We start from the raw sequence: 24,269 nt of genomic DNA, 5'->3' as shown, positions 1-24,269 counted from the left end.
ATGATATATATCCTGTGCTTGGTAATACATTTGTATACAATCAGAACCTACCTATAACAATGAAAGTACAAGAACAGGAGGGCTTAAACTGCATATCGGGACGTAATTACAAATCTGGAGCGGTCTATAAGTCAGCATACTAAAGACATGTCAGTGATAAACACACAAGATTTTGTTTGCAAACTTCAAAATATATCTTTACATGATAAAGAAACAAGAGCTGTTGGAAAAAACTTGAACAATGGAGAGGTAAATACCAATGAAAGAGCGACTGCGACTGGCTAATAGGTAACCTACTCCTGTAGCAGAGCTGGAAAAAGAGGCCCAATTACGGTCATTCTGGTATGTGCATTATACCCCTTTGAAAATAGATTTATATTTGATAAGTCCGTTCTGCCCAATCATTGTGCTGTCCAATGATTTGTTTCTCATGATGTATTATACAGGTCCAACCTAACATCAGTAAGATGTAGTAATAGTGTGTAAATTTTTTCGAACAACTGAAACGCGTTTTCAGAATGACCAGCAAACAGACCCCTGATCCATCACATAGGCCTATCTGACAGACAGAGCCAATATGAAAACATGTCTTTATTAACATAATATCAAATACCAAACAAATGAATTCCTTCAAATAATATTCTTTTAATTACACAGATCAATTTAAGCTGCATGCCTCCAGATCGTTCGACAACAAAAAATTTTTTTTTTAAGTATCTTGAAATAAATGCTATATTTCTTAAGAAGGCTTTAAAACTTCATTACTGACAAACTTTATGTTACGGAAACACATGATAATTTGCTGTTTTTACTACTTTTTACGATGAAAATCAGAAAGTGTTTGTCACGCTTTTACTCGAAGTAAACTGTCTCGATTATAAATATCTATATTTCGAGGTCATTATTCATTACTTCAGCTGTAGTGCTACTGGTTATGACGATGGGAAAAAGTCTTTATTGCCGCGGCGGTCCGGGGTTCGATTCTCGACGCGGTCATCTTTTTTTCTTGATTTGGTATTTTTAAAATATTTTAGAAACAAAAATTCATATTCTAATGTTCATGATATGACCAGACTTCAATTTGAAAGAAAGATTATTTTTTAACCAAATCTGGAGGCATGCTGCTTTAAAATCATGCCAGTGTCAAGTGATAATTCTCACATTTCTCAGGTTAAGCATGTATATTTATAGAACATGCTAATTTGTCTTTATCTTTACGCAGATCTATGTATCAAGTCCATCAATCTTTTTCACAAAAGTTTATTACAATTTTTTGTTAAATGACAGAATTAACACGATTTCGGTTAAATTCTTTTTGGTGAGGGATCATACTGAATCTTTTATATCTAACCTTTCTTATATATAACATTTTTTTATAAAAGTCTTTGTTTGTGACATCCTGGAGCAAATTCTCTAAATAAAATAACATTTCACCTCTACTTACATTTTAACTAGTAAAATGGACAAAACGTTTTGTATCACAAATACTTCAGATATTATCAAGCACTCGTTTACAATTCAGAATCTGACAACATTTCTTCATCTTCTTTCCTTTTCTGTTTTCCTTTAAGTACAGCCGTCTCGAACAAATTCAGGTAATATTTAACTGCCTTAAATGAATCATCATTCGCAGGTATTGGATAGGTTATTAATCTAGGGTCACAATTTGAGTCCACTAAACCTACTGTCGGGATTAACAACTTTGCTGAGTCTATTACACCTTTGTGAGTTTCAAACACACTATTAAGTGTATTTATAAAGATGCAGAGATCTGGAAGGCGTACTCTCTGGCCAAATTTATTTGGCATATCTGTAAATAGTCCTGGCATCCAGTAACGACAATGAGCGTATTCTCCACACAATTCCGCAGTTTTCTCGATGTACGGCATCATAGGCTTGCTTCTACTGACAAAGAGAATCACCCCACCTCTATATGCAATATGTGCTGTAAAATTCAGAGCATCTTGAAACAGAGGCACTGTTTGTTCTAAATCAATAATATCAATGCCACTGCGGGTGCCAAATAGGTAAGGTGACATATAGACATTCCGGCCACCTTGGTGGTGCCCAAAGTGTGCGTTGATCCTGAACAAATCTTTTAGTGTAACCAGACTCCTCAAATTGAAGTAGTCATCATGTTTCAGGGCTTCCCAGGTGTCCACCTCTGAAATCAGTCAAAAAACATTTGATTAATGATGTATCACATATATCAATATTTTATACATGTAATAAACAACAGAAAATGGCAATGTGGTTTTTCTATGAGTTGACATAGTGATCTTACGTTTGACCCAAGATATCACTGTTCAATCTTGTTCTAGAATTTACAAAACAAGAGCTGCCTCAGGAGACAGCACACATAAAGTTGCTAACAGACGGACTTACGGAAACCGGGGTATAAAATAATACGTCCCTTCGTTCGTATAAAAAGCATCAAAATTTAACAGTAACTCTATGTAAATAGGGGGCATAATTCATGTAATAATGGTGCCAGAGACATGGACCTTACGTCATTAATATGGGTGATGATGTGGAAGAACTATATTAAGGATGACTACCCGTAATAGGCATCAATTTCACCAAAAGCGTACATGCAACTTGATAATGTAAGCCTTGAAAATGTCAAACAATAGAAATAAGGTGCATATTGACAAGTTATAATTATAGTGACAGAAGTTCTCAAAAATTTCCTCTAGATTACCTCCCCTGATAATTTTGTTTTGTTTTCATGAGTTATCTCCCCTGAAAACTAGAAAAAAATAATTTTCTCCTTTTCCCTATGGTGAATTTTAGATTTCTTTTTGATATCAGAATCGTATAATGCAGCTTTCTACCGCAAAATTATCTCGAAACTCAAGCTCAGATTCTCATATTCAAAGAAATTATATATTTCCCATAGGCATCAATGTTAGCTTCAATACCGATTACCTTCCCCAAAAATGATAAAATTCGAAAAATTCTCTCGAGGAAATGTTTTTAATTTTGAATGTCTTTAAAGTGACCAAATTTCATTTAAATATTGTCATCCAGTTACAAGATATGAAATATGGCTATTACACCATGTTATCCTTAAGGTAGTTCTGCACGTTTAATAAACCGGAAGTGATGGCGTAACGTCATTTTTCCGGAAAACGTAGAATAAAGCCTGGATTTGGCGTACTGAAATGAAAATCATTTTATGAATTAATGGCAACCCGTGAGTAAATTTATTTCAGTGGCATTGTTACTATCTCTATAAAGTTAATATATGATATTAAAACATCTTTGACGTTAAATAAATTAAAATAATGTGTTAAATTATCTTGAAACGTGCCGTTCACTTTAAGTTTGGTCAAATAGCTCAAAAATAAATACACGGACCTATACATTTTATTTTACCATAATATAGACCATATATTTATTTAAGACTGTGAGAAGTGTCATTAAAATCTACATTGTAGAAAAATTGCTATTCACGAAAATGATATGAAAGTTGTGATTTTCACGTAGACTCCCATTGTGAAAAAAATGCGTGAGGTCCAAATTTTTCTAATCAGTCTAGCAAAAAATCAAGCACACGACCCTATCATTTTTATTTACTGAATTTTCTCAGTATATTCTGAAGTTTTGAAAGATCAGGGTTTAATCAAATTCTACATTGTAGAAAAGTTTTCGATCCAAACATGCAGAACTACCTTAAGTTTGAATCAAACTGATAAAGTAACAAGAGCTGTCACTAATGGTGACAAATGCCCCCGCAGCGCCTTGACCTTTGACCTGGTGACCCCAAAGCCAGTAGGGGTCGTGTACTCAATAAGTACTATCAGCATGTGAAGTTTGAAGGTCAAGGGTGCAGTGGTTCGCGAGTAAAGTGCCTTCATGCAAGAAGTTAACGTTGTGACGTACGGACGAACTAACGGATGGACAGTTGAAAACTGATATGCCTCCCTTCGGAGGCATAATGATAAAGATTAGTAAAGGTGTGTCCAAATTAACTGAAATTCTAAGTAAAAAGGGGGCATGATTCATGATATATTGGAGCTAAATTTGCCAAATTGTAAGCCGGAGTTATGAATCATGCTCATGTTGCCAAGGATGTATGTAGAAAACGTTTTGGTTAAGTAGTTTCTGATAAACTGGCTTACCGTAATGGCATATTACTTCCTTGATGCCTGGGGCATTACACATTACTACATCATGCAAAGGGGGAATTAAGAGAGGAGCTATAAGGCCCTAATGTTTTTGTTTGTTATATTTCAGTAAATATCAACTACGTATCCAAGGTGTTATGACTTATTATTTTAACAATTATAGCACTATCATAATTCTGGTATTCACTCATGTAATAATAACAATAATAACAGCAATAATAATAATGTAATAAAAATAATAGTGTAATAAAAATGTAAATTGTATTTGGTTGTTGGTGTTCAGAAGTCAGTATTTAAGTTAAGATGTATCATATTTTGTACTTTGTACTGATCTATATCTTCATAGTAAAGATGTTATTATTATTGTTATGACCTTTTTAAAAAAAATATAGTAATGTGGGGGCATTAATTTGGGGGAGGGTATTAATAAGGGTATATACAGTACAAGGAAATTGCTATGCTAAAACAGGGCATTCTCTTGACACAATTTGAGCATAATTTATGAAACTTGTTTGGTGAGATCATCTTACGATGCCAAAGACATGTGACTTTTTGAAAAGCATTCTGTCAACTTAGTGTCAAGTACATTCTTAAAACCTATTTACATGCAGCACTATGTTAAATAGTGGCATAATTCTGTACTGTGAGGTCATATCCTGATCAATGCCGAAGACATGTATATAATGTAAGTAGTTTTTGAGAGATCTGCTCACTGGAAAAACAAAAGTTCTACGAGTTGAAATATTTCAAACAGTCATGCTGAACAAGATGGCTACAGTGACTCACCTGACCATGATTATTTGACCTTTGAATATACTTATGATACACTGAATCATAAATGGCAATATTTATGTTTAGCATACAAAAACAGGTCACATGCCCCGATTTAAACAAACTTGTGGGAAGACCATAACATGATTATACATATTATGTTTGCTGAAAATCCATCAGTCAGTTCGTGAGAAGAAGTTGCTTAAAGGCATTTCTATTTTTAGCTCTAGAGGCCACTAAAAGGGGCCAAGTACCCCCATTGAACAAAATTGAAAGGGGACCTTACCAGTATACTGCAGACCAAGTTCAGTGTAATTCTGACCAGTATAGTTTCAGAGGAGAAAATGATTAAGTAAACCGTTGACAACAAATGCAGGGCGACTGACAATGGACGCCAGACCATCTGCCTATACTAATTAATAGCTCACCCTGAACCCTTTATGTCTTTTTCTGAAATGCACTGGCTATAAGCAGTGATTGATTCTTACTATTGGAATTAAATTCAAACACCAGGTCAGGTGTTAAAGGACACCTTGTAAAGACTGTACATAAAAATTTAGATTTATGAAAAAACAATTAAAAAAAATGCTGGTTGCCATTATGTAACATTTTAAAGACTGAATATAATACTTAAGACTTGATTTGGTCATTCTGAAGCATATTATTTAAGATTTTCTGGAAGTTCTTATTTAATTTCTATGTAGCCACGCCATGTACCCGGATAATCTTAACTCTGTTCAGCGACCCTAACTCAGTGCCAACATGGTGGATGTAAAGCCGATACAACTTTGTTTTCTGTGTAATTACGATGTATGAAGGAATTTTCTGTTGTTACATCCATCTCCATTGATCAAGTATATATTTCAAAATGTATCATGTTAAATATATCAATCATTGTGTTTTCAGGTGGAAAAACGACAAACAAGGCAACTTTTTCAATGAAAACTTTTACAAAAAATCTTTAAAAATACTTCTATGCTTTTGATGCCTCGACTATTTTGTTGTTTGAAAGCAAAGATATACTGCTTTATAGGCCCATTTACACTAAGTTGTTCACCCACTACATGTTAACACAATACATGTTCAAATGTACTGACAGCGAGAAAAGGGATAAAAACCTAACTTTGATTTGATAAATACCAAACTCAGTTTACATGAGGAATGGATAAAAACCTAACTTACACGAAATTGCGTGACGGATAAACACCTAACTGACTAGTATTCTATAGAAATGAATGAGTTGACATGTACATGGTCTGATTATTGTAAACATTACTTTATAAGCGGTATTGTCTTCAAACTTTGTCATTAATTTTACAAGATGTTATATGTATGCCCACTACAGTCAAATATTTTTTCATAATTTTTAATATTATGCAAATAGCTATGTTTGGAAAAATCTGGATAAACCCTCAAAAATAACTCGGTATTAAAGTCAAAATTATTATATTTATATAAGAAATTATTTAATACCACCGATGTTCGAAGTTCTGTAGTCCCTACCCTCTCTCCCTCCATCTCTCTCACACACACATACACACACACACATTGTTTCAGAAGAATTATGTTTGTTTCAAATCTTGTATATCGTATAGTGTAAGAGATTTTTATAGAGGTGCTAATGGAATATTTTTGATATTGTTTAAATCGGATTAGATTTATGATTAATTATTAAATATGATATTTTTCAGACGGTAAATAGGGGAGAAAAGTGTGTGTGGTGTGGTGGGGGGAATGATGCATGGACTGACCGGACAGGGGTGTGGTTATCCTTACATTTTTTCACTTGTCCACGGACACTTAAAAACCCATTTGTCCATAGTCAAATTTCACTTGCTCTGATTTGTAATATTAAACTTTCATGAAAGCGCAAATAGACTGGAGATCGAGGTCTTTATTTAGGACAATAAAATAGAAAAGCATATCTCAGTAACTGTGGTAAAAAATAAGCTGTTGAAATATTTGCCTTTTAACGTTTATAAAAGTCTGAAATTGCGTAAGCAGTGTTCGGGATCTTTTGGGATCATGCCCGAAACACTGCCCACGCAATGGTGCAAAGCCAGATGAATTCAGAGAAAGACTCTTAAAACTTTCCGACTTATTTTAGTCATACTTGCGATCTCTGTGTGCTTTTGATTTTAATTTGGCGGATTACTGGCTCAAATATTTTCTTTGACAGTGACTTATTGTCTCAGCAGTTGGAATTCTAATTACAAACTTGTCATAATACTTTTTTAAGTTGTTTACGTTTCTGATGTCTTTAAATGTCCTTTTAGTTCTCTGTGTGTAACCCTTGTTTTCCTTTTTTAGTTTTAGTTACAGAATGCTATATGCTGATGATGCAAATATTTTTCTTCTGCTACTTTAAGTAGTTCTTATGTTCCCTTTAGCATGTATATGATTTCTTCTTTTATGTTGTTTTTCTTTTAAATGCATGTTGTAAAATGTGACTCTTCTTATTTTTGTGTAGTGTCAGCTAATCGTTTTTTTATGTTGCTTTAAATGTGCTAAATCTGTATGTGGTAAATTACTTTTTCCTTTTATTTGCAAGTACCTATGTGCTATTTTGTTTTAATGCGCTGTAACATGTGTGTGATACTTTGTGATTTGTTTCTTATCTACTTAGCGCCAGGTGCTTTATTTGCTTTAATGTGCTTTAACATATTTGCATTTTATTACAGCTGTTTTACTTATGTTGAGCTTATTTACATGTGTTTGTCGGAAAATAGCTTTAAGCTAGTGTTATATGTTTATACTTATCCGACGTTAAATAAATCTTCTTGTATCTAAATCTTCTCTGATATTTCATCATAGTCACCGAGTTACAGTGGGTGCGAGACCTAGTCAAAGTACCCATTATCTTTATCACCTCCATACACTTGAAGCAACACACAATCTAAATGATATTTTATGTTTAATCATTTTATACCTGAAAAAGTATGCTTTTCCGCGGACACACAGAATGAAAAATGCACTTGTCCGCTGGCAAAAAATCACGAGTCGGATAAGTTGGACATAGGAATCCCACATCCCTGCAGGGATGGGTAGATCAAAGAACTTCGAGCATCAACAGTCCACAAAAAAGCACAGACGAACAGCCGTTTTCGTTTGGTTAGGTGTTTATCCATTCTAAGTTCGTATTTATCCAGCACTGTTTCCTATACCAGTTAGGAATTATCCGAAAATTTAAACCTACCTCATAATCAATACAATTTTTAAACTATAAAAATCAGTTTCAAACTTTGATACTGTTAAACAATGTCAAAGAGATATTTATGGAACTAATACATTTAATAAGTAAGGTCTTACTGCAATTTCTGGTACTTTAAAACAGTCAGAAACATAAAACATGTTCATTTTGAAGACTTTTTTGAGTACATTTTTATGAATTCCAGCCACATAATGTGACATTTCGATTGAAATATTTAGTACACAAAACATGTCATCAATACAGGATATTATGACTATCAAAAGTTTTACGCTAACATTGCATACTCACATAAAAACATGAAAAAAGACAAGGAAATTAACGACATACATCGTCTTTCTGTCAGCCATGTTGACACTGAGTTAGGGTCGCTGAACAGAGTTAAGATTATCCGGGTACATGGCTTGGTAGCTGCTCTTGCAGATAGTCTTACCTATCAGGTCATTGATAAATATTTAATCCCCTATTATACCTGGATTATTGCGGGAAGAACTTATCTCAATGCAAAAAAAGTTGTCAAATACACGATTATTGTGTAAAGTCAGAAAACGTTTTAAGTCTAATAAAATAAGTTCAGATCCACTCTTTTAAGCTGAAATTTAGATATAGTGTTATTTGTACCGTATCACACATCATATATAAAAACAAGGAAAAAGCCCTTTAGTATTTACCATGAAAATTGACATTACAATGAAATGACTTATCACTAAGTTTACATTTACTTCATTATTCCTGTTATGTCATGCAGATGTACAGGTAAATGCTGGATAGGAATAATATATGTGTCAATGATTGATCTCTAGTTCTATGTCTACACCTTGTCTAGGTCAAATGTAAAAAGCAGCTAATTTTTACCTTTTTTGGCATCTGTTTTCACTGATGTTTGTGTCAGTTCCTGTCCCTGAGGAACACTGTTGGAAATGCATCTTCTACATGAAACCAAAGCTGTCCTGTAACCTGTAAGGGTAAGATCAGATAGTCAGAGAAAGGCTACAACCTAAATGGTCTTAATTTGTTGAATTTTAGTCAAGAAAACCCAGTTAAGGTCACAGCTTTAATAGGAGGAAAATCCTAGATGCCCATCAAAACATAACTCACATTATTTCAGGTAAGTTAACATCAAGCATCTGGGTACATAACCATCCGACTCCTGCCTTCATGTTGAAAACTGGATATTTCCACTGATTTTAATTAAAATTCCATTAAAAATCCAAAAGACAGGATATTTGTTTGTCATGAGTAAGATCAACATTATATTTCACCACGTGAAGACCATAACAACTTCACTGTTGACTTTCAGTCTGGTAAAGGACACAGCTGGCTAGAAGTTTGTTAGAAATCTTTCTTCAATGAAAAATAAATAGGTCAAGGTTGCACTGAAATAACTAATGGCCCAAACATTACTATGTGTCTTGCGGCAATTGTGTGAGTTATCTCTGACCACAGATTAAAGTTCACTAATTCAAATCTTTCTCTGTTACATAAAATGAGCGAAAATTCGGGTCTTATTTAGGTGTCTTTATCCTTTAGCCTGCTGGTGGCAAGAGACTTATCTTGGTCTGCACTGTTTGCTATTCAGTTAGTAAATTTTCAGTCAATGCCCCTTCAAATAATAAATGGTAGAGACCAGTCCATTTTTGAAATTTAGCAGGGCAAAAGTTAAAGAACATCACATTTTCTTACACTGTGACTTACTCCCCCTGAAAATTCCATCATAAAGTAACAAAATGGAAAAATAATAAGGTTAAATAACTTCTAGTAAAAAGCTTATCACTGGTGGTCTGCTACACTTAAAATGACACAATATTTGCTTTTGTCAATACAATAAACTCCTACTTTCAGTAGCGGTTTGCAAAACCTGCAATTGTTTTCATGCAGAATTTAGCAATATAAACCACAGGAAAGACAACTCCTGCATACAGTTGATTCAGGATTTAAAAAATATGTCCACAAAAAAAACCCCAAAACGCTAATCATTACTCATCAAATCTAGTTTACTGGGTTGCAGAGTATATGAGAGTATACTGGGTAATTTTCAATACATAAAATGGTGTAGACTGGAAACTATATACTGTTTTTCTAAGTGAAAGTAACATGTTACAGAATGGGGCACAATCTCTTACAAACTTAAGAAAATCATAATCCACATGTATGCAGCAGAAAAAATGCAATTAGCAGTAGACACTTGCGCACAAAAATCTTAAATTGCTGTGACTTGTCAAAATCTAGGAATTAATCATCAGTACATTTTATGTTCAAAAACACAACTGTTTTGTCATTCATCCACATTTAACAGAGCAAAAGCATGACTTTGGCCTGGAATAATACCAAACATAAACAAGAGCACCGCCTTGCGGGTGCTGACGCTCATCTGATTTTTTTTGTGTAATAGAAATATTGTCCTACCCATGATTTTCTAAGTCTAAAAAGGGCCATCATTCTTGCAAAAAGCAGGATAGAGTTATGTTTCTTGATGTACAGTGTCCACTTATGATGGTGAAAAACTGTTGCAAGTTTTAAAGCAATAGCTTTGATAGTTTATGAGAAAAGTTGACTTAAACATAATACTCAACCAAGAAAATGATTTTCTAAGCCCAAAAGGGGCAATAATTATTGCAAAAAGCAGGATGGAGTTATGTTGCTTGCTGTACAGGGTCAGCTTATGATGGTGAACAAGTGTTGCAAGTTTCAAAGCAATAGCTTTGATAGTTTAAGAGAAAAGTTGACCTAAACATAAAACTTAACCAAGAAATCTGATATTTTCTAAGTCCAAAAGGGGCCATAAATCTTGCAAAAAGCAGGACAGAGTTATGTTTCTTGCTATACAGGGTCAACTTATGATGGTGAACAAGTGTTGCAAGTTTTAAAGCAATAGCTTTGATAGTTTAGGATAAAAGCTGACCTAAACATAAAACTTAACCAAGAAAACTGATTTTCTAAGTCCAAAAGAGGCAATAAATCTTGCAAAAAGCAAGATGGAGTTATGTTTCTTGATGTACAGGGTCTGCTTATGATGGTGAACAAGTATTCCAAGTTTCAAAGCAATAGCTTTGATAGTTTAGGAGAAAAGTTGACCTAAACATAAAACTTAACCAAGAAATCTGATATTTTCTAAGTACAAAAGGGGCCATAAATCTTGCAAAAAGCAAGATGGAGTTATGTTTCTTGCTATACAGGGTCAGCTTATGATGGTGAACAAGTATTCCAAGTTTCAAAGCAATAGCTTTGATAGTTTAGGAGAAAAGCTGACCTAAACATAAAACTTAACCAGGCAACGCCGACGCAGACGCCGACGCCGACGCTGACGCCGACAACCGCTCAAGTGATGACAATAACTCATCATTTTTTTTCAAAAAATCAGATGAGCTAAAAAGGGCCATGATGGCCCTGTGTCGCTCACCTGAGTACCATTGCTCAAAATGATATGATCGTTTCAAACCAATCTCATTAGAAGCTGCTAAGGTGTATTCATTTAGATAAATAATAAAGGAGGTAATCTGTCATAAATTCAGTAAATATGTATCTTCACTGATTGTCCAAGTCCATCTGTTGACATAAATGAAATTTCAGATCAGTATCTTCATTAGTTACGGAGATATACCCATTTTAATTTGAAATAATGGGAGGTAATCTGATATAAAATCAGTCCATAGTTATCTACCCTGATTGTCTCAGTCCAACTAATGACAATAATGAAATTTCAAATAAGTCCTATAAGTACTTACTGATATAAATCCATTTTGATTACAATCAGGGGAGGTAATAAGATATATAAAACAACTCTGGAACCTACGACTGGATCTGACAGGTTTGTCATGGAATCCAAGATTTATTGTTGTTAAAGATATTTTGGAAGTTTGTATCAAATCAAACCATAAATGAAGTCTCTATATGGCTGCAAAAGCCAAAATAGCCAATTTTGGACCTTTAAGGGGCTATAACTCTAGAACCCATAAAGGAATCTGGCCAGTTCAAGAAAGGAACAAAGATCTTGTGGTGATACAAGTTGTGTGCAAGTTTGGTTAAAATCAAATCATAAATAAAGCTGCTATTGTGCAGACAAGGTCAAAATAGCTAATGTTGGCCCTTTCAGGGGCCATAACTCTGGAACCCATAATGGGCTCTGGCCAGTTCAAGAAAGGAACCGAGATCTTATGGTGACACAAGTTTTGTGCAAGTTTGATTAAATTCATATCATAAATGAAGCTGCTATTGTGCAGACAAGGTCAAAATAGCTAATTCTGGCCCTTTCAGGGGCCATAACTCTGGAACCCATAATAGAATCTGGCCAGTTCAAGAAAGGAACCAAGATCTTATGGTGATACAAGTTGTGTGCTAGTTTGGTTAAAATAAAATCATAAATGAAGCTGCTATTGTGCAGACAAGGTCAAAATAGCTAATTCTGGCCCTTTCAGGGGCCATCACTCTGAAACCTGTGATGGAATCTGGCCAGTTCAAGAAAGGAACCAAGATCTTATGGTGATACAAGTTGTGTGCAAGTTTGGTAAAAATCAAATCACAAATAAAGCTGCTATTGTGCAGACAAGGTCAAAATAGCTAATTCTGGCCCTTTCAGGGGCCATAACTCTGGAACCCATACCGGAATCTGGCCAGTTCAAGAAAGGAACCAAGATCTTATGGTGATACAAGTTGTGTGCAAGTTTGGTAAAAATCAAATCACAAATAAAGCTGCTATTGTGCAGACAAGGTCAAAATAGCTAATTCTGGCCCTTTCAGGGGCCATAACTCTGGAACCCATACCGGAATCTGGCCAGTTCAAGAAAGGAACCAAGATCTTATGGTGATACAAGTTGTGTGCTAGTTTGGTTAAAATAAAATCATAAATGAAGCTGCTATTGTGCAGACAAGGTCAAAATAGCTAATTCTGGCCCTTTCAGGGGCCATCACTCTGAAACCTGTGATGGAATCTGGCCAGTTCAACAAAGGAGCCAAGATCTTATGGTGATACAAGTTGTGTGCAAGTTTGGTAAAATCAAATCATAAATAAAGCTGCTATTGTGCAGACAAGGTCAAAATAGCTAATTTTGCTCCTTTTAGGGGCCATAACTCTGGAACCCATAAAGGGATCTGGCCAGTTCATGAAAGGAACCGAGATCTTATGGTGATACAAGTTGTGTGCAAGTTTGGTAAAATAAAATGATAAATGAAACCACTATCGTGCAGACAAGAAATTGTTGACGGACGCACGCACAGACGACGGACGAAGGGTGATCACAAAAGCTCACCTTGTCGCTATGTGACAGGTGAGCTAAAAACTGGTGACTGTTGCTACAGAATGCATTCTAGCAGTGAAAACGTGTGATTGGAGCAACCGCTATACAAAAACATTGAGCAAAATATGGAAAAATTGAGATGGATCTACTAAAGTAGTACTTAGGACTTTTTTTTTACTACACCACGGAAGCACATTTTTAACGGAATTACTGACATTTTTTCGAAAGACAGTGGCATGGAGTAGGGTTATCAATATAAGAATAGATTATTTCAAAAGTTAAATACACATTTACATTTTTTTTTTAAACTAGCCCTTGTTTGTTTTGTTAAATACTGAAAGTGACAGAAAACATAAGTATCTATACCATTTCATCCCTAGAAAATCAAGTTTGCAAATTCGATAATTTATTTATAGTAATTAGCAGTTTGTATGATGTAATGAAAGATTTATCATATTCATGTTTTCTCGGGACCATCTTATCATTGTAATAATATTATGATTTTCTTTATATACCGCAAAACTAATAGTACATCACTTACTAGACCCAGAGACTCTGTGTCTTATAGTTGGCCAAAACTGTGCACCACTGCAAATTTTTGGCCACATCTACCAGGTCTAGAAGTCTAGTTACCTGACTGTAGATACTTTCCGTTCCAAAAGGGATATACTATACATGTATCATTTCATTACATCTGTGAACCAGTCAGTTTTGTATAGGGAACATGCAAAACAGTCAATCATGGTGATATGAGGTTTGGATGATAAATGACACCATGCAAGTTTATAAAATTGTGCAAGTCCTAGTTCTGGCTACCATAACTTAACTGACCCTATTTTTGTATTCTGATGGTCACGTCCATCAAGTTATAGCGTAATCCCATTTGTTTACTTAAACCAGGTCTAGCTGCAACATCTGCACACTGATTCTCGTGAGAAACTGATCATGTCATGCGAAGTTCGTAAAACATGGTTAATTTTGAATATAAAAATAAACATTTTTTATATTTAATGAATTTTAGTTGACATATAAATGTAAGCCCCATATTTAACATAGTTCATAAAACAAACCTTAGTTTTAAAGTTTAAATGAACAAAAAATTCTTACTGCTGTATTTGTTTTCTAAATGAAGAGTCTACCTCGATCACGCAACTACTGCAGTTGTGGGCAAAATATTGCAGGCAGTGGTACCAATTTGAAAATTTTGTGTATAACTTGTTTTAACATGGTGTTGTGTGGTTCATTTTATGTCAGATCACAAGAAAAATGGATTAAAAATATTAAAGTTAAAGGCGAGTCTGTAGCATTTGATCCTAAAAGACCTGAATAGGACGTTTCGAGACAATGTGATAACTTTTGACAGTCACTGTCTCTGTCACGTCGAAACTTATACTGCATATTTCTGTTAGGAAATCTCAAATTGAAATCCCATGGGAACATTTTCTAGTACATGTACAAAGTTTTTGTAATTATTACATCTCTGAAAATGAATTTATGGTGACATTAAAGCACAAACTTGCCCCACTGACATTTTTTGAATGTATATTTTGTGTTTTGTTTCTGCAATTTAGTGGAATCGGCAGTCTGTTGTTTTTTGAAACCAGTGTCAGGTTAGATATCTCCTCGCACCTGTCAGATCATATTTTCGAAGATTTATGTCTCTTATTTAAAATTATTAATTAAATTCAACCCATTGAAGTTTCTACATGAATATTAATGTTTAATTTATTAAAGCAAGTAAGTCTGACCAGTATATTATGACTTTTTTGGATTTTTTAATGTCTTCGTCTTCCTAACAGTAAAATGCAGATACGGATAACTTAAACAGCATGTTGCAGCCGATTGTTTACATTTGGTACTAGAAGGTCACGGCCTCGGAAGCGGTTCAAAAGCTATAATTAATTTAACGAAATGGAGAGAAAAAGGTACTACCTTATATGGCTAGAGACTCGAAAAGACTTCTGTACAGTGTAAACAGTCCTGAAGTACTGTTGCAGGTTAATAAGAAGGTCATGCTCATTTGTTTCAATCAAAGCATTTTACTGTCAGGGCTGTAACTGTTTTAAGTTACGTAACCTATTTCAGTTATTTTTTTCAAGCATTTTATAACCTGTATTAGTTATAAAATATATTAAGTAAATTATTCAAAAAAAGTCTTTTTGCTGTTCTCACAAAGTGACCTATACAGTGAAATAAGTAGCAATCTGTGGTTAATCCAATTCTCTTTTAGTGTGATCATGACCTGATAAGCATAATGGGATGCTAAGAGTTTTATAGCTTAAAACCTTTGCGTAAAACTTTATCAGCCTTGCGTAAAAAAATTTACTGCATTGCTGGAAAGATAAGAGTTCAAGTATTCAGGAAATAATTGCAGTTTAGTCATATTCAAAATGAGGAATTGGCACAGGAAGGCTTTGTAATATTTTACAATATCTGAAACAAGTTACGAAAATATAAGCAATAACTCAAATGGGTTATAAACTGCGATAACATGAAACAGTTACACCCCTGACTGTTTTATCAATATACAGGTAACGGTCATATCTCTGATAGATAGATTGTTCATTGTAAACTTCTTTGTAAAATTGCTATAGGTTTATAGAAGCCCACCTCTAGCAAAACTATAAATTAGGTAGTAATAGTATTCTCCAACTATCTTTGGCAGGGCAAACGAGAGGGTTAATTTGTGAATGCAAATTAAATTATAACAGTATATTTGTGTCAAAAGTGATAGAAAACGAATAAATTCCAAATGTTATAAGGTCTGTTAATGTTATTGTAGTACCTTTTATTCCGTTTAATTCACCCATTTCGTAAAGGTAACGAAAACTGTTCTACCAATCTAAATGGAAGTCAGTTCTGGTTGATATTTAAAAATGGCAGCGCCCATCAGTTAGCAACATAAAATACGTTTTGAAACTGTGGGGATAAAGCGAGGAAATATTTTCACTTTATATATAAATAAAATAGTTTGAGCTTATACAATTACTATTCACGAAATGGGTAGAATGCACTTTAGCGGTTCCCGGAAGTTTACAATGCGCATGCGCAAGTTGAGGGTGTGGGGTAAAGCTGGGGTGTGGGGGCAGCAGCCCCCAAACATATTCATCTCAAAATAAAGTTACCCCTTTTAACTTTTAATATTTAATAAAATCTGGAAATTAGATCCCTCGGAAGCATCGAAAACAAGGCAAACAGTAACCCTAACCCTAACCCTTAAGACATTATCAAACTACTATTATTATAGGGACCGCTAAAGTGCAAGTGCTCCAACGAAATTGCGCGCTGTTTCCTTACCATAACGGAAACTGGTTACTCGGTGGTATGGTATCCCGCGACAACCTATTTTCGGACACAACCCGTATTGGCCGGCCCCGGTAATGTTTTAGTTTTCCTGGAAAACACGCCTCTTCCGGTTTCCCACACGCATGCTTTGTTTACAAACACCATACAAATGTCACGCTGGTAGTTTTGAAGAAAAATTGAAATGAAAAGGGTAAGCAAATGATAAAAACTTACATACTGTTACATTTTTAATTTTTTTCACTATTCCCAAAATTTCACGTCCAAAATATGTGTTTTTAGAAATAAATCCAATGTTTTCATGTTGAAAGCTCTGGTCGTCCGACAGATTAGGTTATTTTACAGGCTCCGCCCCCACTATCAAATTTTGCAAAAGTATACTTCACACAAAAGCTACCACTTATAGACCAGTGTACCTTACGAGGTTTTCTTAATCAGCTGCTTAATAAAATTTTAAATAGTAGAAAAGTTTTTTTTTCTCTGTTTCTTTTCTGAATCATTTGCCCACTAGGGGGTCATATAGACCTTATGCTGATAATATGTAAGGGATGGGTACACTTATCATTTTGTATGTAACAGTGAGGGTAATCAGAATAGGAGACACGTTCCTGTGTCCCATTCATGCTGATCCCACCAACTAACTCCATAAACTAACACTGAAAATACTTTGTAAATACGTTTTGGGTTGTTTTCTTGTTACTAAAAGTTACATTTGATGTTCGAGATTTGTTTAAACTGTTTCTGACTTTTTGTGACGTAAACTTTGGAGCGCAGTATATTTCGAAGCAGGTGTCCGAAAACGGGTTGTACAACTTCCGGTTAATGGAAAAGTGGGTCAGCCATGTTGGAAAGGATATCTAAAACATGCTGCGGGATGAGGTTTGTTTACTTGCTTATTTTTTAGGATAAATGATTGTTGAACAAAACTCCAGCATTTATAATTGTTGCACATTTTTCACGTAGCGAAACCGTAGCGATATACCGTTAGCTGTCCGAAAACGGGTTGTACCGGGATATAGTCTTGCCAAAGGTCAAAATATCCGTCGCGAAAACTTGAAACAAACACATTTCTCAGAAAATTAAAGGTATTTGCCTTTTATAAAATATACTAACACCTTCTTGAGAAATGCATAAAATATTGCCACTATTGACCTTACCAAAGCAGGACTGTTTGATGTAATTATTACACAAAAACCTCAGCAGTGTGTTTTTCATTATTTACCGGAAGTAACAGGGGGATAACTCATATGTTCCGGAGAAACAACAACAACAACAACATTTACGATATACGTATTGCGTGAGACGACTTTGTTTTCCCCGGTAGTTTTTCAGGCATCAGTTAGGTGCAGTAAAACTCTAAAATGTGAGTTTTTACCGAAATCAAAAGCTATGCATTTCTGCAGGCTAGGAAGGCTCGCCCTTCCAGACGTTTCACCCCCAAGACTTTTCCTCCCCTAGACATTTCACCCCAAGACATTTCCTCCCAAGACTTTTCACCCCCAATTTTACAAACCCTAGACTTTCCACCCCCAATTTTTGATATACTGAAAATATCCAGAAATATTTTGATATTTAAGATAATTATATTTTATATATTTTGTATAGGTTGTTAGGGCATTTATGAAGGGCAGTGGCTACGATTACAGTACCGTAGTCCTAGCCTCGGTTCTAGGATTACGGAAGTTCCGTATTCCTAGACAACCCTGTGAGGAGAAGCTAGGATTATGGAAGTATTTAAGAGGCATCAAATTTATGTAAGGACATGCATAAATGATGTTGTAAACTTACTTTCTTCACTTTACTAAAATAGCGATTTTTCATGCCTGCCTTTGGCCTATTTTTTCGTGTTATCTGTCTGCCGTGTTGGGTTAGTATAATTTTAATGGCGGCGCGCGGAAATATCATTGAAATATGAGTGTGAAAGTTAGATTTAAAAAAAATTCTATACTTTGAATTTTATGATTTATACCCATATTGTATGTTATTAAAGACCATTTGTGTTGACTTGATGAAAGAATTACAGGTATATACGAACCATAGATAATTCTATAATATTTCCCCGCGCCGCCATTAAGATTATATTAACCCAAAATGGCCGATCAATAGCATGAAATAATATAAATTAAGTGAAGTAAGTAAGTTTATAATGTCATTTATGCATGTCCTAACATATATTTGATACCTCTTAAACATTCCGTAATCCTAGCCTATTCTCATAGGGTTGTCTAGGAATACGGCACTTCTGTAATCCTAGAACCGGAGGCTAGGATTATGGTACCGTAATCGTAGCCACTGCCTTTATGAAGATAAATAGATTCTGTCATATTTGATCTAGATTTTACAATAAAATTCATATTAGAATTGAAATAATTTATAGCAAAATGTTGTTTTATCACTGTTTATACACTCTGGCGGTTATACGTCATTCGAAATAATTATTACGCCCGGTGTATAACCGCCCATCGTGATTGTAAATAGTGATTGTAGCGGTTCTCGTAACGGGTGGCCTCGGTAGCTCAATTGGTAGAGCATTGGCACGGTAAGCCGAAGGTCCGAGGTTCGAATCCCGGTCGAGGCTGCACATTTTTCCTGAGACTGTTACATTTGGGGGCCTGTCTGGGATCTTCACCCTTGGAGCCCATACTGGGCGAAGCAGTTTGGCTGGGATGAGCATCTGAATGCGGTTAACAGTCTGCGGCAGACATTGTCCAGGAGTGCAAATGTCTTGCAGTAAGAGGGAAGTTGTGTAGCGGTTCTCGTAACGGGTGGCCTCCGTAGCTCAATTGGTAGAGCATTGGCATGGTAAGCCGAAGGTCCGAGGTTCGAATCCCGGTCGAGGCTGCACATTTTTCCTGAGACTGTTACAGTGATAAAGCACTGTTTTGCTATAAATTATTTCTTAAACTATGTGCGATATAAACAATTTTAATATAACATTTTTTTCACAATAGATTTATTGCTTATTTCCTACACAAAATCAGCATAATATTTGGACAAAATTAAAAACTATTGGAGTCATTAAACACTCCAGTGACAGCTTCAGTTTCCTTAGATGTGCCCTGTTTCACTATCCAGCATGGAAATAGTCGAGCGCGCTTTCTCCTGTGACAGCTCTTGTTACTTTACTTGCCGACTTTAAATAAAATTTATTGTATATTGTATTGTATTGTATTGCTTATCTGATCACCATTGTACCAACTTGTTGACAATTTCTAGCATGCACCTTTTGTTATGTTAACAACCCCCGACAGCAGCGTGCAATTATGATGCTTACAATTAGCATGTTGTATAAATTTAATCTGATTTATTGAATTAAAAACGTCCTGTAAAAAGTTAGACACACATTGACAAAAATAAGGTATAATAATGAACCAATTAATGTATCCAGATCTAAATTAGTTTTCTGTGTATTTAATTTTCTCTTTCGTAGTAGATGAATTTAAAACTAATCAGTTTAACTATAAAAACGTTATGTCATATTATTATTTGTTATGGTGTTGTGTTAATATACAATTGATTATTGATTTAACATGATGCTAAAGTAATAATCTTTTAACTAGGATACACCTCTAGCTAAAAATAGAAACGCTACTGAAACACCAGTCTTGCGGATAAGGATACTAATCAGCACAACTGTCATGAGAATAAGAAAAATAATCGGCACGACCGTTGTGGCGATAGACACTTCATATGCTAACTTAGTTCTTAATCAGTATTCCCCTAAAACTTGGATCTAAATGCTGAATCATTCTGCACCTAAAGCATTAATCTAAATGATTTACATATAACAGCATTTACCAGATTGTTTGCATTTTCATGAAGATTACACAAAATAATGTTAAATTACGTTGTGACAAACTATTTTAAATAATAATTAGGGTACTCATTTCTCGTCCAATCTAATAAACGTAATTTACATGATTTACTTGTTCATACTGATAACATAGCATTTGGAATATTTCAGACTTACATGATGAATGATGACAGAGATGATGATGGTGACAGAGGTTTCCCATTTTTCGGAGGGTTCAGTGGGTTTGACAAATATTTCCAGGACATGTCACGACATATGGAGGAAATGTCCAGGCAAATGGAAGATATGTTCAAAGAGGGCGGAAATATAAACATAGGTAGTGTGCTTATTGTTGTCACAGTACGTTCTCAGGGAAATTATATGATCACTAAAAAAGTCTTGTTCTGTGTGAGTGTATGTCTTTGATTGATATTGCTGCTATGTGTATAGACTACAATAAAAGTGATAGAGTTTCACAGAACAGGCTAGGAAGAACAATATTGCCTCTAGGTAATTATTCTCAGTTTACTGTAAACTTCACAGGTATGATAAATAGGTACTGTAATGAGTATGGTCTGACATGCATACCATTTAGTGGGAGTTTTGTACATTTTGCAATGCATTTCAATTTACACATATATGCTGCAGTGAATGACCAATCATTTTGTGTAATATGTTTTATTCTGTTATATATTTAATGAGGAAACCTTTACTAGAATCGTTCAGAATGACTTAATATATTTGGGAAAAAAAGTTGAATATGTTCTTTGCACATCCTGATAAACCTTGGGAATTTTAGCTCTGAGCACCCACAAAGTGTTCAAAGTTATTGTAAATACACTGGTCCATTATTACTTATTCTAAAGGTCACAGTTGTTTTGTAGTCTTAATGGAACTCAATAAAATCTCTGTTCTGTTCCATACTGGATTATTGAGGTGAAAAACATAATAGAAAAAGCTTTTAACACTGTAGAGACGACATTTTCTACATGATCTTCATGAAGCTTTGTCAAATGTTTTGTCTTAATCTAGGTCAAGTTCAGACCTTGGCCCTCAGAGCCTAAAACCACTCTAGAGACCACATTAATTTCTAATGTGATCTTCATGAAACATGGTAAAAATGTTTGTCTGTATAAAAGTTTCTATTTGAATCATCTGGGTCTAAAACAAGGTTTCTATACCAAGTCTTTAGAAAAATCTTGTTGAGGCCATAATTGAACACATATTATCTACCAGAATTCACAACCAAACCTTCATGTAACTTTGTATGTTTGTCTTTTTGAAAGCTAGATCAAGTTTTCAACTTAGTCATCTGGGATATGAAAAAGACTTAGTCATTAGATCAGATCATAGCAGAACTTTGTCTACATTTTCCACCCCATAGATAAAGGTATAAAACATGGTCACACTGTTTGCTGTTGTGAAATCTGGGTCTGGTTTGAAAACTAGGTCAGCTGGGTTGAAAAACTAGGTCACCAGTCCAGAGCATAGATAAGAAATTGACCTGTATGAAAAGATGTCAGCATTTTTCAGAATGAAATCATGTCAGCTAGAGCCAGTGTAGCAGTCAGTTAAAATGATTCAAGTACAGTATTCATATATTATATGAAATGTTTATCTCTATTAAATGTTTTTTTGTACTCCTCTATCATGCCTGTATTATGTTCTGAAGTACGTACATGTATTATGGTAAGCAAGGATTACATGGCAGTTTATAATTCCTACAGGATTCCACCCACCCAGCATGACGGGAAGTTCCCCTCCATTAAATGAGGATCCACGAGATCAGATGTTGAAAGGAAATGACAGTGCTGATGAAAGGAAGAATTTTACCCAGGTTGGTTAAGTTTTACTTCCTGAAAAATCTCAAATTGAATACTTATTAATATGGCTGAAATAGTAGAAGTTGGTCTTAGACCTGAATTTAGAAATTACAAAACTGGTTGTTGTATTTTCTTGCCGTTTAAAGATGCATATGCCAACATAGAAAACACGCTTTTATGTATAAGCTATTCTGTACTTTGAATTGAAGTTCTACATGTATTTGTTTATTATTAGTGGACATTATTACAGTTTACATTGAAGTAAGACCGATGTACAGACAGAAATTAAAGTTAAAATGCAGCTTATAAACTTGATTAAACCTAACATAAACCTATATTATTCTAGCTAACCTGTTTCTGTTAATGTATATTTTCTTAGGAGTCCTCACCAAACTCCCAGTCAGAGATTCGACCATTTTGGTCCACAAACACTCCGGACAACCGACTGTCTGTCTTCTCTAACAGTGACTCATTTGTAAGTGCTTTACTGAACTGAGTACTGTTCTTTTTGCCATTTTTGTGAATATCACTTATTCAATCAAACCTAGGTATAAGGAGCTGAACCTAAAGCTTTGTCTTTCTTTAATGTGTTCTTTACAGACAAACACGTTTATATGCAGTACAAATATTTGTTTTAATTGAATTATGTATGAAATCCAGTGAATTGCTACAGTTCAATGAATTTGAATTTTCCTTGGTTACAAGGTAAGCTACATCTGTAAGCCATTTTTTCCAGCAGTATAATATATTATTTACAGGTGACCGGTAGAATGAAGAGCATTCAGACTATTCGTCATGGAGACGGCTCAGTGGAGAGGATAGAGAAAACTACAGAGAATGGGCGTACTTGTACAACTGTCACCAAGACAGATCCTAATGGTGTTTCTACTACAACAACAACTTGTGATAGACCTGCTATAGGTAAAGAGTAGATTTAATTCTTTACTATAATTACAGACACAAGGAAATATTTACATTTTGTACATTGCTTATGCATTGGAAACATTAACCTGTATGACCTGTTTATGGGCTCATAATGAGTTATATGACAGTGATTTCACCTAAAAGTTGAACATTTAAGAGGTCAAAATTCTCTATTGGCTATAATTGTTCATATACTTTATACATTGTCATGTGAGATATTGGAAGCGTACATTGTTGTGTCATGTTAGAATTTCTGTTTTTCTTACTGATGATTTTGTTGTTTGAAATATCTGTATCTTCAAATGTGTAGAATGTTGGATCAATCAAAACAATGTAAATGAAGGAGAAAAAGAAACTATGAATATAAGATATAGATCAGTTTTCAGCTGTTTCCATTAGGTTATGACATGCATGGTTGTATCCACACACTTTAAAGATGACCATATATTTGATTCTGAAATATAAGATACTAAAAAACATTTTTTTAAATTATTAATTTATATCTTTATAGTAAAGAGTTGTCCAAAATCATTTTTTTAAGTGTCGGACTAGTGGCGTTCTCTTTTACCGGTAAGTATGTAGTCTTCTAAGCAAATGTCCCTTGTACAAGACATTTATGAAAGTATTGAAAATTTATTTTGTCCTTTTCCAGCACACAGTTGATTGTTCATTGTATTAGCCTTTACAACAACACAATTTCAGCTATGAAATTTTAGATGTTTTTTTTTTTCAGACTATTTTCTATAATGTATCAAGTGTTGATATTATTCTTTATTTCAGATGGTGCCCCAAGTCTTACCACCCCTGACAAACCTAGTTCCTCAAAACCAATCTCTCCGGTGACAGATCCAGGTGCTATTACAGTTGTACCCAGTGTGAATACTGAACTTACAAAAGAAGATGCTGGTTTTTTCAGCAAATTGTTTGGAAACTTTGGGTTTAAACCAAAAAGTTAAAATTGCACACTTGTGACCTGAACTTGATTGTAAATCTGGAATTTTGTCTTTCATAAAAGGTTTATTGACTATTGAATGGTGCAGAAAAGTGTTTATGACTGTTTTAAAAATAAATGTTATTATTATA

The 24,269-nt window shown here is 34.6% G+C and overlaps 2 protein-coding genes across 2 annotated transcripts; one reads left to right on the top strand and one right to left on the bottom strand.

Annotated features, from left to right (window-relative positions):
- Nucleotides 1-576: 576 nt before the first annotated feature.
- Nucleotides 577-17,910, bottom strand: LOC123540566 (28S ribosomal protein S2, mitochondrial-like). Its single transcript, XM_045325717.2, has 3 exons — nucleotides 17,804-17,910; nucleotides 8,965-9,066; nucleotides 577-2,164 (listed from the first exon to the last, which is right to left on the bottom strand). The coding sequence occupies exons 1-3, from the start codon at nucleotides 17,859-17,861 to the stop codon at nucleotides 1,512-1,514; spliced, it is 813 nt and encodes a 270-aa protein (XP_045181652.2). The 5' UTR covers nucleotides 17,862-17,910; the 3' UTR covers nucleotides 577-1,511.
- Nucleotides 17,878-24,269, top strand: LOC123540612 (uncharacterized). The gene is made up of 6 exons (XM_045325847.2): nucleotides 17,878-18,009; nucleotides 20,611-20,776; nucleotides 22,167-22,276; nucleotides 22,642-22,737; nucleotides 23,021-23,183; nucleotides 23,967-24,269. Exons 2-6 carry the CDS (start codon nucleotides 20,617-20,619, stop codon nucleotides 24,140-24,142), a joined length of 705 nt encoding a protein of 234 aa, XP_045181782.2. The 5' UTR covers nucleotides 17,878-18,009; nucleotides 20,611-20,616; the 3' UTR covers nucleotides 24,143-24,269.

Source organism: Mercenaria mercenaria, chromosome 15 (assembly GCF_021730395.1).
Source record: "Mercenaria mercenaria strain notata chromosome 15, MADL_Memer_1, whole genome shotgun sequence".
NCBI lineage: Eukaryota > Metazoa > Mollusca > Bivalvia > Venerida > Veneridae > Mercenaria > Mercenaria mercenaria.
The sequence above is the reverse complement of the archived record's forward strand: the minus strand, read 5'-3'. Positions and strand labels throughout refer to the sequence as shown.

What these genes read in the sequence shown, in the direction of transcription:
- LOC123540566 (XM_045325717.2), bottom strand. Translation starts at nt 17,861, where the DNA reads ATGAAAAACACACTGCTGAGGTTTTTGTGTAATAATTACATCAAACAG. An exon ending in CATCAAACAGTCCTGCTTTG is followed by an intron (nt 9,067 to 17,803) that starts GTAAGGTCAATA and finishes TTACCCTTACAG; the next exon opens with GTTACAGGACAGCTTTGGTT. An exon ending in GAAAACAGATGCCAAAAAAG is followed by an intron (nt 2,165 to 8,964) that starts GTAAAAATTAGC and finishes GACTGATTTCAG; the next exon opens with AGGTGGACACCTGGGAAGCC.
- LOC123540612 (XM_045325847.2), top strand. Translation starts at nt 20,617, where the DNA reads ATGATGAATGATGACAGAGATGATGATGGTGACAGAGGTTTCCCATTT. An exon ending in GGGCGGAAATATAAACATAG is followed by an intron (nt 20,777 to 22,166) that starts GTAGTGTGCTTA and finishes TAATTCCTACAG; the next exon opens with GATTCCACCCACCCAGCATG. An exon ending in TCTCTAACAGTGACTCATTT is followed by an intron (nt 22,738 to 23,020) that starts GTAAGTGCTTTA and finishes TATTATTTACAG; the next exon opens with GTGACCGGTAGAATGAAGAG.